The sequence below is a fragment of the Salarias fasciatus genome, chromosome 14 (genome assembly GCF_902148845.1).
Source record: "Salarias fasciatus chromosome 14, fSalaFa1.1, whole genome shotgun sequence".
In the NCBI taxonomy this organism is placed as follows: Eukaryota; Metazoa; Chordata; class Actinopteri; order Blenniiformes; family Blenniidae; genus Salarias; species Salarias fasciatus.
The window spans coordinates 11,474,602-11,491,430 of record NC_043758.1 but is presented as its reverse complement, the minus strand read 5'-3'; the positions used below and the strand labels follow the sequence as shown (position 1 = coordinate 11,491,430).

Genomic DNA, 16,829 nt, shown 5'->3' with positions numbered 1-16,829 from the left:
TATGAAATTAAATTGTTACCATTACACATACAAAAATTCTGAAATATGCATTTTACTAGAATAAAACCTAATTTTGCCCTTTTTTTTTTTTTTTTTTACAATTTCTCCACCAAAAAAATGAATGAAAAGATCATGTCCCTTGACCCCCCCCCCCAAAATGAAATGCCCTCCACACTTTGAAAACCACAAGTATAATCGTAAATTCAAAATGGCAAAAAAGATTTTTTTTTTTCCCTTTATACATCTCTATAGATTTGCAACTTGTCTCAAGTTGTCATTGAACCGCAGTTCTGCCAGTCTGTGCATATCAGACCAGTTCTCTCGTCTATCGTTTCGACGAGCCACGACGGCAGCAGTAGGTCACAGTGACAGTGTATGGATATGAGGAGGGACACGGACGGGAGAGGAGAAGGTGGGGAAGATGGACGGGGATAAAATGGACGACAGGTAAATGCCTTAAAGGAAAATAATGTTATTGTGGCACCATCATGAATCGTAAAAGGCTCTCTTCCTTCTTTGTTCTCGAGGAAATGAAACAAAGCAAAAAAAAAGAACTAATTTCTTTTCATCTGTATTTGTTTTTGAACTCACCTCTTTTTCAGGTTTTTTCTTTTCTCCAGTTCCTAACCATGTAGTCAGTCGCAGTAAATAACACAAAGTTCAAAATGCTGGCCCAGATTAGGATCATAGTGTTACATCGTCAGCATCGTCATCACTGTTCCACATCCCCTGTTACAGGTACAAATGAACAGAGGGGGGCGGGGTTCAGTTTGACACAGACGTCTGCCCGAGAGGTCAGCATACAGATTGATTTTAAAAAGGTCCATTGTTGGTGTGTGCCTGCCACATGTATACATATATATTTACACATATACACACCCGCACACACACGCGCACACTCACGCAGGCTTGTGAAGTTTTGTGTTACTTGGATCCATTCTAACATTTTCTTAGTGCACAAGAGATTATATTTCCATCATCTGAAAAATAAATGAAAAACCGATGACAAAAATGTTTTGTATTCATCTCTCACTTGATGTGGCTGAACTTTTTTTTTTTCTCTTTGCTGCTTTGAGTCCGTTTATAAAAGCATCAATTAAGACCACTACGCTCTGTCATCCGTTGCATGTATTAGAAAATTCCCCCGTCATATTGTGACGACAGTCCTTCCACCGTCTCTAATGTATGAATCCACAATGGAGTAACCTCTCAGAGCCAGTGTAACACAAAGATTGGTGGTTTATGCATACAGTAAGAGCATCCTGCTATTGCACAATGCTGTGATATGAGCTCCTTTCCCATCAGAGGCCAGAAAAGTAGGCTGACATATTTATAAACCTAAAAACCTTAACGCACGTCTGTGTGAAACTCAAGCAACCTGGTTCATTCTACAGCTGTCTTGATCCAGAAAACAAGACAGTGCACGTGGAAAGCATTTTGTGCATAAGTACTGTGTTCTTGCCCTAAAAATGGAATTATGAAGCAAACAAATCATTTATGTTTTGGCAAGTGATTTCCAGAGTGATGAATTGAGAGAAAAATGACACAATAATAACAGAAAGCAATCAGGCAGAAAGAAAGGCAACCCCCTGTGCTGTGGAGACCCAACTCTGACCCCTAATAGTGTCAATGGGAACCCAACCAGCCCCCTGCAGCCTGGCACAGCACAGGCACTGACGGGTAAGCTGTGCATGTGTATACTTCTCACCCCAATTTTCCATAGAGGTGCCGGGCAGGCGCTGGCTTGACCAGCTTTCTATGAAGAGTTACAGTGACAGGCCGCAGTGATGGCAGGCTACACCAGCGTGTAGGACTTTGAGTAGGCTCCTGCCCCTGCTCCTCCATCCCCCCGCTTCTGAAGTCTACCGAGGCCCGAGGAGCTGCTCTCCAGGAGAGAGTCTCTGGATCCTCCCATCTTGGAGGAAGATGAGGAGGCACCTCCAGGGGTCCCTCCCGTGGCTCCTGCTGCTCCACCGGAGGATGACGCCCCCCGCGGCGGCCGCCGTGGCAGCGGCGGCGGCCGCAGCGCTCTGGGCCACTGCGGCAGAAGAGCCGGGCATGGTCAGAGTTCTCTGGGGAAGTGTGGAGCTGCTGGAGCTAGCAGACACCCCCTCCGCTCCCACCACCTCCACCTCCGCTCGCCCCTCCAGAGGAAGCCCCAGAGGAGGTGAGGTTGGACAGGCCAGCGTGGCCCATTGTTAGAGCCTGCTGCTTCGCAGAGTCCATAGTCACATGACGGCCCTGGGTGTGGTATGCCCTCTGAGCCAGGCCACGAATAGAGGCTTCACGTGGCGGAAACCACTGGACATGGATCATGATGCTCTGACTGCTTTCGGAAAAAAGGGTCTGACTTCATGTAGAGGGGTAGGTTGCAATAGTCACCTGAAGGGGAGAGGTACAGTTTAATTCAACTACATCATTCTCCTAACAATTCTGCCTGACATTCGTAAACCTCTTACTGCACCTAGATTCATCTCATCAGCTGTAACAAACCCTGGGATTCTTGGTAGTGATGAACTAAAAGACGAACTGCCAAAACTGATCGAAACTGAAATAACCTGAGTTGAAGACCGGACACTAATTTGGCTTACTACTGCATCAAAAGTGACAGAACTTATATTATCCATCGAGCAATGTTCGACTGTGAAATTGACAGCATAATGTCAGGCAAGAAGTGGTAATATTAAAATGACTTATAGCACATTTCTAGCATTTGACCTAACTAAATGTACATGTACTGTATGTCAAAGGAGAATTCCAGTGAAAAAACCAGTTACTCACTCTTGGCGCGGTGTGGAATGGGCACAGCTACATTCTTGCCACGGTCGTAGTCTTGGGGTTTGGGTGGCGAGGCAGTGAAGCGACAGATACCAGGCTCTGACGGTGTGCTCATTGACGTCATGCTGTCTGCATTGTCATTGGTACCTGTGGTCATCTGATCAGATGAGCTGTCTGAGATAAAGCACTCTGTAATCTCAAATTTGGCGTGTTGCAGGTGTTCCTCCAGCTTGGCGTGCTCGTACGCTCTTGCCAGCTCTTCGTAGGTGGAGGAGGCACTCTCTGTGGACACCATGCTATTGCGCCCCTTATCTACGGGAGATGAAGAGGAGAAAAATGAAGGCGAGCGAATTAATCTCACACAGGAAAGATATGCTCAGCAGATCAAAAAAGGTGGATGATAGTGTCTGCGCCGTTTGGCCTGTTTACCCACCTGTGTCCTGGGAGAGGCTGGCGCTGTAGCTGTCGCTCTCTGTGACAGTGATGCCGTGCTGGGAGCCGACCGTGCGCCAGTCTGAGGTGAGGGTCCTGGCTGGCGTGGAAGCCTGGCACTTGGTTAGAGTCCATTGACTGGAGTACCGATTCCTGATGCTGTGTGCTGATTTCACGCTCTTCCTCGACACTGGGTCTGGTGGTAAACACATGAAGTTTAGACTTTTGGAATATGCACAGTTGTCATTTACAGTTAAAATTCAAGCTGTGTCCAGGTAACAAGCAGGGTACCTAAAAACAAGAATATATTTACAGGAAATCAGAGTATTGCTTAGGGAGAAACGCAAAAGTTTTATCCGTTTGAAGCTCACACCAATTTGTAATTCTGTTGAAGTGAACAGTGAGGAAAGAAGACATACTAGTTCCCGGCCTGATGTCAGACATGTCAATCAAAGGACCGGTGTTCTGGATGAGGGCGGGGTGATGGACAGACACACCGGTGCAGAAGCTCTGAGGGTTTCCAGTCTGGTTGAACTCTGTGTCAGTCACAGGGATCGTGGCCTTGTCCTCACCTGCGAGAGGCAGGATGATGGCAGGTCAACAAACTCACCCATATTCCAAAGCCTCGGCTCAGACACAACAGCCTTCTCTCTGTTTCTCTCTGGTTCTTCTCACCGATTTGCTTGATGCCCTCTTTGTCCTCAATAAGCAGCTGCACTCGGGGAATGTCGATGTGTAACCGTGGGCCCTGCGGAGGTCCTTTAACGGGGGTGTCAAAGCTGCGGTTGTTTTTACTAATCAAGAGATAAAAGACAACCCAACGCATGTTCATCATTTGGGAGTTGGAAAAAAAAGCAAATCACAGTGTGAATCCACTTGTATTACAAATTGACTTTCAGCTTTACCTGATGAGCATCTCTGCCAAGCTTTTGGCATCTTGAGAAAACAGAAGAAGTTATAAATTATTTAAAAGGAATATTTGTTTACAAAAAAGAACTCCATAAAGTCTGCTTTCGCTTCTGGTATCTCCCCTGATTACTAATTAACAATTCTTGCCAAATTATTTCCTACAATTCTCTACTTTCCTCCTCCTCCTCTTACCTCTGAGTCTCTTCAGCCTCTTTTCTTTGCGCTTCTTGCGAATTATGAAGAGCAGCGCCACACCCAGGGTGACCAAGATGACAGGGCAGCCAATTGAAAACAGCTTTTTGACGTCGTCATTCTTCTCCAGCGGGGATTTAATTGGGGGAATTGTGCCTGTACGCAGCCAGGATGAGAGGAAGTCAGGAACCACTCTTTGTTTAATATATCATTCCGTATGATTGTTTGTCCAAATGGGACGTCAAACAAACTCACTGCCATCATAGTCCAGTGTTGCAAACTGGGAGCTCTGGTTTCCGCAGCCAGCACTGTTACACGCCTTCATTTTCAGCTCATACCAGGTTGCTTCACGCAGCTCTGCCAGGAACACGTCTGTGGTGGCGTTGGTGCGCACGGTCTGCCACGTCCAGGTACCTGGACCACAACAAGGCCTCACGTTCAGGCTGCTTTACTTCTCGTTTTCATCCAAGAAAATAAGCCTTTTCTACATTTCCTTTGAAATCTTCCTCTGGCTTTGTTGTAGAGCAACAATGTCAACATGTGACGATTACATAAAGAGGCGCTCACCCTTTGGTCTGAACTCCAGCGTGACTGCACTGATTGGACAGCCTCCACTGGCCCAGCCCTGCAGGTTGAGGCGGGCGTGGCTGGAGTTGATGTGCGTGAAGACGGGCTGGTCTTTGTTGAACTGCGGCTCTATGGAAATATCAAAACCATGATGGGTTAGACCACATCTGTTCAGTTTACTAGAATATGACATTTTCTGTGACATTTTAGGGTCGACTGAAATCATAGGTGGATATGCAGGAGAGTCTCAATAATCAGAAGACAGTGGAACACCTCACCATAGCTTTAATTCAAACTCTTAACTTTTCCAAATAATCTAGATTTCTTATACATACCGTGAAATATTTTATACTTTACTTTAGTCATTTAAATTAAATCTAAGATTAAATGTTCTTACCAGTATTTTAAATGGCAGCCTTAATTATGATGATTAATATTTGAAAAACGTTTTGGTCCACATGTTATGAGTGCAGAAACAGCTGATACAATAATGAAGTGTTACTGATATTGAACCTTTCAGAGTTGTATCTGTGTACACAGACCCACAAACAGTAATGAAACTGTTCTGCTTGCTAACTGAAAATGTGCTCAATATAACTATTGATTCATGATACATATTTAATAAATATCATTTGGTAATATCTCTGAAAAATGTACACCTGACAAATGGTTTACTATTGCAACCCCCCCCCCCCCACTTATCGCTCCACCTTCTCACCTCGCCCGTGAGTTTTTGCCTCAATGATCTCGCTGATGCGTCCCGCTCCGACGCTGTTCTTCGCAGCCAGCTTGACTTTATACCAGGTGCCACAGCGCAAGTTGTCCAGTTTGAAGGAGCGTTCGCTGGAACTGATGAAAACGTCTTTCCATTCTTCTGTGTTGTCAACAGAGTACTGAAGCACAAAGCCTGCAGACAGACAAACACACAATAAACAAAAAAACAATATAAACTGTATGGGGGGGATTTCCACTCATAGTCCAAAAATATACACTTGACAATAATGGAGAGCTTTAAATTTTTCCTTAGATGTGAAGGAGTGTGTTTGGTCGTTTGTGACCTGGGTGTGTCCTGCCTTAGTCTGTGCTCAGGGGATGAAGTGGTGTAGAAGATGGAGAGATGAACTTCATAGGAGATAAACTTGTATTGTCCACTAGATGGTGGTGTAAGATAACACTTCCCTCTGCGGCTGGGCCTCCGTTGGAGGACGAGTCTAGCTGTTCTCTGTCTATGCCGCCATTAGTTACCTACAAACCCCAAGACTGGGATGGCGCTGACTGAGCATCTATGCAAATGAGGATATGCAATATGGTGACTGTTTTTATAATCAGCTGCCTTGCAGTGCCAGCTCCCTCCTGCTTGGAGACACTTTCCATCTAATCCTCTGCCTTGTGTGTCCTTCTGGCTGTATGTGTGCATATAGGAATGTCTCCCTGTCTGCAATTCTGCAATCCGCCGTACTGTTTGTACCACCTCTTTTCGATTTTTTCCTGCCTCAGTCTCTCTCGAACAGATGGTGTGATGGAGTCCAAAATACTAGAAGGGTTAATATGTGCAGATCGAGGAGTGTTAGTAAGTTTCATAGGCACCATGTGTCGGGACAGGACACAAAAGAGCATAATACAACAGAGCACCACACAAGAACCAGCTATTATAAAACAAATTACAGCATAACATCAATTCTTGGAGCAGGATTACCCAGCCGACAGGATTTATTCATTTGTTCATCATCTTACTTGTATCTTTTCACTAAAGAAAGCCCACTAAGATGGTTTATCCGACAGAGAAAAGTCTACAGATGCCACTGCAACAGCAATGCGAAATAGATGCTTGATGCGGGAGCCACTGCTGACGGTGTGCAGATGGACTGACAGACAGGGCATCATTCTGGAATAATACAAGATCGACACATTGATCTCAAAGATATATATGATACACACAGGCAGCAGATGTTGGTGCATCGTTATTTGAATATGGTGCTGCAGAGCAAACATGTATCTGCAACAAAATGCATGTGACCTCTTAGTCATTGCAAATTTTATTTATTTATTTATTTATTTGGTGGTGAATAAATAGTTTCTGAATATTAACAAATGATTCAAGTATTTTTGAATAATAACTGTAGGTCAATATTAATAACCCTGTCAGCGAAAAGAACAACTAAAATACTGATTACATGCATGCTTCATTTGTGTAAAGAAGATGTAAAGAAAAACAAAAAAAGGAACCTATTCAATGATCTAATAGATCACTGTCTATATTTCCCCAAAATATGTAATGCTGCAGACACTGAAAGCATGACTCAAATAAACAGGAACAAAGCCAGAGGGGCCAGCGTTGTTTAGGCCGCATACCTCGGATGGAGCTGCCGCCGTTGTCTCCTGGTATCCAGGCCAGAGTAATGGAGGAAGTGGAGGTTGTGGAGACGGTGAGTCGAGGCTGGTCCGGAGGAACTGAGGAAAACGTATAAATTGTGAAGTCTTAACCTTTTATCAGGCAGGCAACATCTTCTCTGCTACTGCTGTCCCTCATTCTGCCCTTTCTTTTTTTTAAGAAGGGTCATCGTTGCCCAGCAATTTTTAAAATATGTCCTCACATTCATTGATCAAAAAAAGCATGTTTCTATGTGTGTGTCTAAAAAAGTCATAGCCAGGTACTATTTTCCAAGCAAGATATTGCTAGATGTGCTGTATTGAATTAGTGATGATAACCCACATTGAAGTCCAGCGAGAAATGGATCCCACTGATATTTAAAACTGATATATTGTGAAACTGGTGGGGGCTCAGTCCTTTTCGCTCTTAAAAACTGATTTCAAAGTATAAATTAAAGCAGAAAAGAAAAACTTAAACATCCTTAAAAAAATGCCCAAGGGTTGAAACTTTACAATTTAATATCACTTTAAAGGGTTAATAACAACTGTAAAAAAACCCAAAAACTATAAATATGCTCGTGTGTTTATCCATGTTTTCCTACCTTGTATCAAAAGATTCACGATAATCGTGTCAAAGCCCAGCGTGTTGGTGGCCGTGCAGGTGTAGTAACCCGAATCTTCTGCTTTGACAGAACGCAGCACCAGAGTCCCGTTGGCCATAATGAGCCGCTGTCCATCCAGAGACACTGGGATCGCCGTGTCCTCGCTGAGGAGGAAGGAGGACAGAAAATCAAGAGAGGACCTCACACAACGCGTTCGACGGGGTGTCGGTAATTGTTTAATCTGTGGGTTTCTCTGCAGGAGGCTATAAAAATGCACACATGAGTGCCATTAAGAGGGATATGTTGTGTCATTAATATGCAAGTCAGTGATTTGTGTTGGAGACGTGTACTGCTAAACCAGCCAAGCCAGTCTTTGAAGAATCACAGCAGCATCTTTATTCTCACATTTCTGGGATGGATTCTTACCTGTCTTTAGTCCATTTTATAGTGGGCGAAGGTTCTCCTACTGAGCTGCACGGCAGACGCACCTCCTTCATCCAAGGAGTGGTGACAGTGCCCCCGAACGACAGGATTTTAGCAGGCGCTGAAAGAAGACGAGAGGAGGAGTGACAATATTGGAAATAGATAGCCAGATATGTAGGAACAATTGAATAAACACTGAAATAGGGAAAAAAAAAAAAGAAAACTGCAATAGTCAAATTAATTTATGCTAATCAGATAATCACTCTGTGGTCATGAAAACATTGTGGAACCTCTCAAACAATCAGAAAGTTTTAATCAGCAAATTGTGAAGGACAATATGGCATTGATGAACGTGCATATGCATAAACTGTGTTCGACTTGGAGTTCTATCAATAGTAATGGCAGGGAAACGTATTCGGTGCAGTGCATACAGCACAACATGCAGCAGTGTGCAATTTTTTATTTTAAGGCTGGCGAGGGGTGGGTGATCTCAAATATATGTCTTAATAGTTAATTTTGCATCAATTCATGCAAGACGCAAAATAAATTAGCCTGATTTTGGCTTCAAAGCAGCATCAGCAAACTGACACACAATCTTTGAAGAAACATGCATGGAAGGTGTTTGATGAATAAGAACATATCTTCTGCTGAGGTTTCTGGTTTAGATCCGTCTGTTTATACGTTGAAACTCACACAGAGTAGATGTTAAGATCAGAATTCCGTCAAGGTTACACCATTACTTCCTGTTCTTTATGCTGAAAGTAGTCGTTAATAAACACTGGCGATATGATTGGGGTTGTTTCCCTCTGCTGCAGAATAAATTTGGAGCCAATGAATTCCCTTCCTGGTGGTATTATATGACGGACAAGTAGCTTTACAGTATCTTAACAGAAAACTTCACCACAGTAATGTAGGGGAAAAAAATCCTTGTTGAGCTATAATATCATTCTGCCCATCATGTAAGAAGGAAATGTGTATTGTACTTCCTGTAATTGACATTTGAAAAGAAGTCTGCTGAATGTGACATTGTCCAGCAAAGAATAGATGCAGAATCTAAGCAAGGCCAACAATATGAGAGAGGGTATGAAGAGAAATATTCATCCATTCAGGCTCACAGCCCTCTCATTCTGTCACTCCTCTGCATGCTCTGTGTCCCTCTTTTTTTCCTCAAGCTTGGCGTCTTAATGCTACCGCTCTAGTGCACTTATGTTAAGGTTGAATGAAGTATTGAGTGGGCAAGCCTGGAGGACATTGCCTTTCACAGCTGCAGATCAGCTGACACACACCCACAAGAGCGCACACTAACAAACCTTTTGCACCCAGAAGTCAAAGGAGCAGATAAAGAAACGGAGAACACGGCAGCAGTGCTCTCCATTCACACGTCCTCTCTTATTGTTCCTGTCTTTTAATCCAGAGCCTATTGATTGAACTGCCATCTTCATTTTCTTAAATACTCTGCCTCTGTATTGTCTTACTGATCAGTTACTTCTGCTCCTGTCATGTCATTCTCTCGTCTTTTTCCCCCTCCTCCACCTGCTGTTCTCCCTTGTGTCCCAACTATTATCATTTCCCTGGTTGAGGGCAGTTTATCTGGTGCCCCCTGAACTCAGAAATCAATAGCACTCCTCTGTAATGTCAAAACAGGCAGTCACACAGAAACAGGAGGGGAATGTTGAAAAAAGGAGGTGGAAGAGAGAAAAAGTATATATTGTACAGCAAATGGGAGAAGAGGGATATGAAGTGAAATATCCCTTCAAAATGTTTTTTTTTTATTCATGACAATGTGAAAAGAGGAGGTTAGAAAAGCCACTTGTTGTCCAATGCACAAGAAACTGTGATACACTGTGTATTCTGACACTTTTGTATCAGTAACAGAATTCATTTCTGCAGCAATCATAAGTGCAGAAGCTTATCGGGTGGATTGGACCACACAGGCCAGACTGTTCTCTCTATGTGCATCTACTGCTTGAGCCCTGTCATCAAAAACTTTCAACAAAAGCTCAAATTTTAGAGATCCAAGTCATTAAGCCACTGCAATTTAGATATTTTAAAACTCATTAAAATCTATATGTTTTCCAATTACTCAATGGATCAATTAGGCCTTAATATTATGGCTAATTACTGTATGTCCGCAGCAGCTATGCAGTAATCAGAGATTTAATGTACAATAAACTCACAATAAAAGCGTAAGTCAGTGTGAGAGAATCAGCATCAGACTGAGTTAACAGTCTCATCAGATGATTTCTCCATTATTTGTGTCTAGTAAGAAAACAAAACTCTCTACCTGAAACCTTCAGGGCCTTACCTTTGGCTGCTGGCTCCACTGTGACCTTGTCGCTGAAGTTGCCCCGGCCGGCAGTGGTGACGGCTGCAGCCCAGATCAGGTACTGCTGCCGGTGGTTGAGATGAGTGATCCGGTAAAACAGCAGCTCCGGGTTGGCTTCATATTCACTTGGCAGCTGGAATGAAAGAAACGGGTGAATTAAAGGTTTTATTCTGGAAGGATAAATCTTATAGTGCCCAGTGGAAACAATCCTAATAAAGAATAAGTCACAGTAATGCATCATAAAACAAACTGTTTTGTGGCTGGAAACAGGTGGAAATGTACACCTGTCTCTTTGATAAAGAAAGAATAATCAAGATTTCTCATTTTTGCTTTCGGCACGTGTAAGTGTCAGAATCTGCTCTGCTTGATGTGACTGCCCTGACTCAGTTACGAGCTCCAGGGTGAACGCTGCCTCACCCCAAAGTCAGCCAGGGTCCGTACCAGGCCCTGTAACCTAAGCTGGGTTCGCCTGAACTCAGTATGGAAGATGGACAGATGGATGTGGAGAAATGTGCTGCATGAAGTCAAATCTTAAAAGAATCAAAGACAAAATCTCTTTGACTCTTATCTGTAAGGGCAGATCGTGAAGGACTGAGCGAACATTGCTGTAATGTGAATCAACCCCTATGGTTTCGTCTCCATCAAGCGGTGGAATGTACACGGGATCTGACGTATTTTAGACAGATAATGTAAAACTGCACGGAGAGATGAACTGGGAGGGCGAGTTGAAAGAAATGCCAGTTATGCTGGGGAGAGAGAGAACGACAAAAAGGTTTGGATTGGAGGAAGGAAAGCTCACTCCCTCTCCTGTTCTGCTCTCCTCTGGGAGGGCAAAAGGAAATATGGGAGACAAATGAGTGAGTCAGAAATATCATGAAGAGTCACACACTAATGAGGCCTATCTACTGCAGGAATCAGGGCCGGCAGAGAAGAGAGGGAAGGAGAGGAGAGCGGAGCGGAGCAGAGGAGAGTCGCATAAACAGACAAAGAGGGATGGTCGCACACAAGCAAGTGCAAATACACGCCAATACACATGCATGAATACACTGACACACACAGATACTGGCATACATGACCCGGAGGTGGATGTGTAATTGCAGTGTGTTTAACCCAGCCATGTGTCTGCTGTCTAGACATGTATGCATCATTGTCCCCTCAAAACACACACAGACACACAGACACACACACCACACGCTTTATTTTTTATCTTTGTATCATTGTCAAAAAGCATGTAATGTGTTGCTGTTTCTGTCCACCTTTTCCAAAATCTCACCAAATTCCAAAGCCTGACACTTGTTCAAAATTCCCTCATGTTTTTGATTGGACTTATTAAAAATGTCTGACAAGTTAAAGAATTTCTTTTCAGTTTTCCAGAAGACAGAAATGGTCTGGTTAGGATAAACCTGGATATTAAATCCTGCCAGCTACAATATAGCTGGAGTACCAGCATAAACCTTCACATCTCCTTTAATCAAAATGCAACATTAGCCCCAACGCCTCATCTTTAAAACTAAATACATCCAAAATATTGCAGCTCCCTGCATATAAGTACTATATGCGTGCACACACACACACACACACAGACATTGACATATACTCATTTGCTGCGGATTTATTCTAAAGTAAGAACTAATTACTTAATCCTGTTTCCCTAAAATGTTACTTCAGCTAAAAAAGTGAAGCTTTCCTGAATTGGGCCTCCATTCATGTCTCCAGGGTGTATCCAGTCCCCGTCGGCAGTGTGTCTTCACCAGCGTGAACGATGATTGTAGTGCTTTTTCTTTCCTAACCACCAAAATCATCAAGGGCAAAACAAATTTTTATCTCAAATGTAACTTCAGCCCTAAAACGCACCTTAACCATCAATTACATGTCAAACACTGCGGGGCTTTGCATCTTCAACAAGGCAAGGACACTTGCGAGGATGCATGGAGAAATACACACACACACGCACACATCTGAGTTGTCAGGTAGCACCGACCATTCGCTCAGTCTTCTGAATCATGTTTTTACCGCACCCCGGCAGTCTCACAACAGTTTCCATTTCTGACTGACAGGCACAAGTAAAATGTAGACGGCAATACAAGTGTCAAGCGGGCTGAAGAGTCAGTAAACGTGCCAGACCAGTAAAACCTGCGAAGACACTGCAGTGTTACTGAGCTCTGCTCTCGCCTGCTGAGTTGTTGTCTGCACAACGGTTTATTCTGGGCAAATAGATTCCAGTATTCATGTTGTTTTTCACATTTATGAGCAGGTCGTCATGGAGGAATCCACTGGGCTTTTTATTACTTCACTGTGTTCCCTGTTCATCATCCGTTCCCCTCGTCTCCAGCTTTTCTCTCCAACTATTCTTTACCCCCACTGCACCATCCTTCCCTTCTCCCTCCTGCCATCTCTGTGTCATCCATCTCTTCATTTCCCCGTCTCCGTGTTTGCCTGTCATCCGTGGGCCCACACCTTGCTTTTCTCTGCGTATATCCACCAACACCCCCTTCTGTTTTACATTGGCCCCACAAACACCCCCCCCCCCTTCGACTGTCACCTATATCAATGTCTTCTTCTGCACATTTGTCTCTATACGCTACACAGCAAGCAGAGGCCAGGATGGAGAGATGAGCAGATGAATGGAGGGATGGATGTATGGGCGGTAGATGTTGGGAGGAAGGGCGGGAGGAGTAACAGAGTGTGTGTTGCTGTAACGGATATTAAAATATTCCTCCGGCGTGGAGATAGCGGTGATCCGGGGAACGATAGAGCGAGATAATGAAAAGAGGAACAAAAGTACTCCCCGCGCTGTGTGTCTGACCCCCCCCCATCTCTCCTTCCTTCTCTCCAGTCGCACTCATTTACATAGTAATCATCCCGAACTCTGCATGGGGGCTTCAGAGAGAGAGAGAAAGAGAGAGAGAGCGATAGATAGATAGATAGGTAGGGAGACAGTGAGAAAGAGTGATTTGTGAATGAGGGAGACTAAGGGGAAGATGCATGTACATTTTTTTAGAGGTACATTTATGTGGCGCATGTGTGTGTGTGCGTGTGTGCACACGCATGTGTGATAGAGAGTGTGAGTGTGTATGTACATGCATGCAAATATGGGAGCAGGATATATTTTTTGAACTCACACTGTCATAAAATCTTGAGTTGCATATATGCATCTACCTCTCTATGGCTTATGTGATGCATTAAGGAGCATATTTATATTTGCGTGTGTGTGTGTGCGTGTGTGTGTTTCCTCTTGGCTTGTTTTCTGCCCTCACTGATGAACAGATGAGGTTGTCTTGGCAACGTGATGAGACGCAGATATGTAAATGAGGCTGGAGGGTGAGTTTGCACGCACACACACTGCAGTATGAGGAGAGCTCATTTCAAACACACTTCTCGATGAGACTGCAGTACCAGACACATACAGGGACACACAAGCAGACTCACACATAAAGACACGCAAAATGCTCAAGTGCACCGTGCTTTGTAGACATTACTCGCATATTACACAAAAATGTATGACAGAGGATGTTTTATGATCTTCATCCCTTCACCATGAAGGTAGTTTTGCGATCAGGTTTTTCTCCTTTTGTTCACTCATTCACTTGTCAATCATGAACCCCCAAATACAAACACACACACACACACACACACACAGACACACACCCCTCCAGCAACTCACCGGTTGGCCTGACCCGGGGCTGGAGCAGTAGATGGTGTACTTGCGGATGATTCCATTTGGCTTGTGAGGAGGCAGCCACGACACCACCACACTGCTGGCAGAGGAGGGCACAGCTTTGATGCCAGCTGGGGGCCCGGGGTCTGCATCAGAAAGAGGAGGAAGTCAAAAAAATGAAGGGGAAGAGAGAAATGGGAATCTTTTTTTTTTTTTTTTACAATAGAAATGCAGTCTCTCTGGGTATTGAGAATTGATTGGAGAGTTAAAACTAAGGATTTGAAGAACCTGATCTGGGTTGAACATCCCCAGAGTGAGGAAGCCTGTGGCGACACTTCAACTTCTCTTCAATGGCTTCCTCTCGACAAATGTACTGTTCACCGAGCTGTGCTTATTCAACCCCAAAATATCCACGTATGAAAACATCTCATTCTCATTGCTGACCATAATTTGTTGACTTGTGTTAACCTGTACTGTCAGTGTGCTTCCTCATGGCCACGACTATGACCTTTCTGTGAGCTGATGAAAAGTGTGGAGCTGAAACAGGCCGGCACACGTTGCATTGTGCAGGCTTGCATTCAATAATTAATCTCTTGGTTTTACTAAATAATAAGATATTTAGCAGAACTGTTGCATGACTGTTAGAATAAACTGATAAATAAGCAAATTAGCTACGTATGCTGCAGCAACAAAAAACAAAAGGCACACAGTCAGAAGAACTGAATGCTGTCGTCCCTTTGTTGTGTGGAACCTTAGCAAAAAAGCAAGGAAAAGACGTCTTCATCACTGTAACGGTTTACTGTTGACTGTGTTTGTGCATCTAAAAGGCAGACAACAGTAGAGGCTGAGAATTGGCTGTTTGCACAATTTCACTGCAAACACTTTTCCATGTGCTGAAGAGAGAGCTGAGGGCAAAAGGAAGGGAAGAGAGGGAGATGGAGAACATTGAACGTTTGTGAAGAGGTTGCCCCTGGACACAGTGTCAACTCGCATCAGGGGAGGGAGACACACTCAGCTTGCCCCCTTTTCTTAACAAACACACACACACACACACACACACGCACGCACGCACACTCAAAGGCTAGCATAATACACATATTTGAAGAGCTTTTGCAGTGAGTCCAGCTCATAAAATGGAGATAGTGATGAGAAAAGGACGGAATAAAAGCCTTTTCTGAAATGACACTTCTTAGAGTCTCCGCTCCCCCTCTCCCTCATTTTCTCCATCTCCAGACGCCTGCCTCCTCCTCTGCCTGGCTCCAGGGAGCGAGAGGAGAGGCGGATACGGATGTAATCCACGGCCCGCCAGTGTAAGCACAAAATTAATTCTCTCTAAGCCACAAAGAATTAATCCCTTTTCTTGTGCTGGGTGCTGAGTTAGATTTGCACGCAGACAATAGCACATGTGCACAAAAAACACACGCACACACAGACACACAGACACACAGACACACACACACACACACACACACACACACACACACACACACACACACACACACACACACACACACACACGCATGAACAAATGCAAACACACACTTAACTCTACCTTCTCACACTTTCACATATTCACAGGCAAAGATTCACACCCTAAGGGTCCTTACACACACACACACACACACACACACACACACACACACACACACACACACACACACACACACGCGCACACACACACACTTTTTGGCGTCTTAATTCTCATTAGCACTGGTAATGGCACATCAGAGCACAAAGAGGTTTTAATCAGCAACCTCAGCCTTACAAAGACCCTCCTCTGCCCCCGCTGGCTCTCTGCCCCCCACACCGACTGAATCAAGAAGAAAAACCCTTAAACCTGCTTGAAGAATTTGATCAAAGCCAACAACATACGATTGTAGGTTACTTCATGACTTGGTCTGCCTGTGTAGACTGAGCGAGGAAGAGTCCAGACTTACAGTCTTCTCGGGTTTGGATATAGAGGACGTTGCTCCGGACGCCATCGCCAGCCTGTGTGTAGGCCAGCACCTGAATGCTGTAGTTGGTGAACTTCTCCAGGCCTCTGAGCTCCACCTGCTCCTTAATGGTGGTGATATTTTGCATTTCACCCCACTCTGAAGAACACGGGTCGGAAAACAGAAAGTCAGAATGAGGATTAAGCAATCTGCACACTGTTACGGTCTTTAGTCAGAGGTTGGGACGTCAGACATACTCAACACACCTCCATCGGGGAAGACGGCCCAAAACACAACGCGGTATCCCTTCAGCACGCCGTGCAGGGTCAGCCGGGGAGGCTCAGCCCACGTGATCACCGCCTCGTCAGATGTTACTGAGATGGCCCTCACATTCTGCGGTGGCTGACTGGGAACTGAGTGCAAAGAGAGAGAGAGATAGAAAAAAATTAAATAAAACAGGTAAGTAATCCGTTTGACTTCAGTTCTCTAAACATGTATTTTGTATTGAATTTAAGAAGAAATATTTGTTCAGGGTGAAAGACAGCCATCATTTCTTTTTCCTTTTCATTGGATGACTGAAATAAATACATGGAGAAATCCGAGAAAAATCAAAGAAATGCCAAGGTTAGAAAGATGTT

The 16,829-nt window shown here is 44.2% G+C and overlaps 1 protein-coding gene across 1 annotated transcript in view; it reads right to left on the bottom strand.

The window, feature by feature from the left end:
• Positions 1 to 2,078: 2,078 nt before the first annotated feature.
• LOC115400203 (Down syndrome cell adhesion molecule-like protein 1 homolog) overlaps positions 2,079 to 16,829 on the bottom strand; it is a 37,221-nt gene continuing 22,470 nt past the window's right edge. The window contains 18 exon segments of the mRNA XM_030107925.1: positions 2,079 to 2,295; positions 2,297 to 2,382; positions 2,782 to 3,090; positions 3,212 to 3,406; positions 3,630 to 3,782; positions 3,886 to 4,004; positions 4,116 to 4,146; positions 4,312 to 4,467; positions 4,567 to 4,725; positions 4,879 to 5,007; positions 5,597 to 5,785; positions 7,231 to 7,329; positions 7,851 to 8,014; positions 8,277 to 8,394; positions 10,579 to 10,732; positions 14,264 to 14,403; positions 16,195 to 16,350; positions 16,458 to 16,604. Of these exon segments, the coding sequence (XP_029963785.1) occupies positions 2,098 to 2,295; positions 2,297 to 2,382; positions 2,782 to 3,090; positions 3,212 to 3,406; positions 3,630 to 3,782; positions 3,886 to 4,004; positions 4,116 to 4,146; positions 4,312 to 4,467; positions 4,567 to 4,725; positions 4,879 to 5,007; positions 5,597 to 5,785; positions 7,231 to 7,329; positions 7,851 to 8,014; positions 8,277 to 8,394; positions 10,579 to 10,732; positions 14,264 to 14,403; positions 16,195 to 16,350; positions 16,458 to 16,604 (2,702 nt within the window). The 3' untranslated portion in view covers positions 2,079 to 2,097.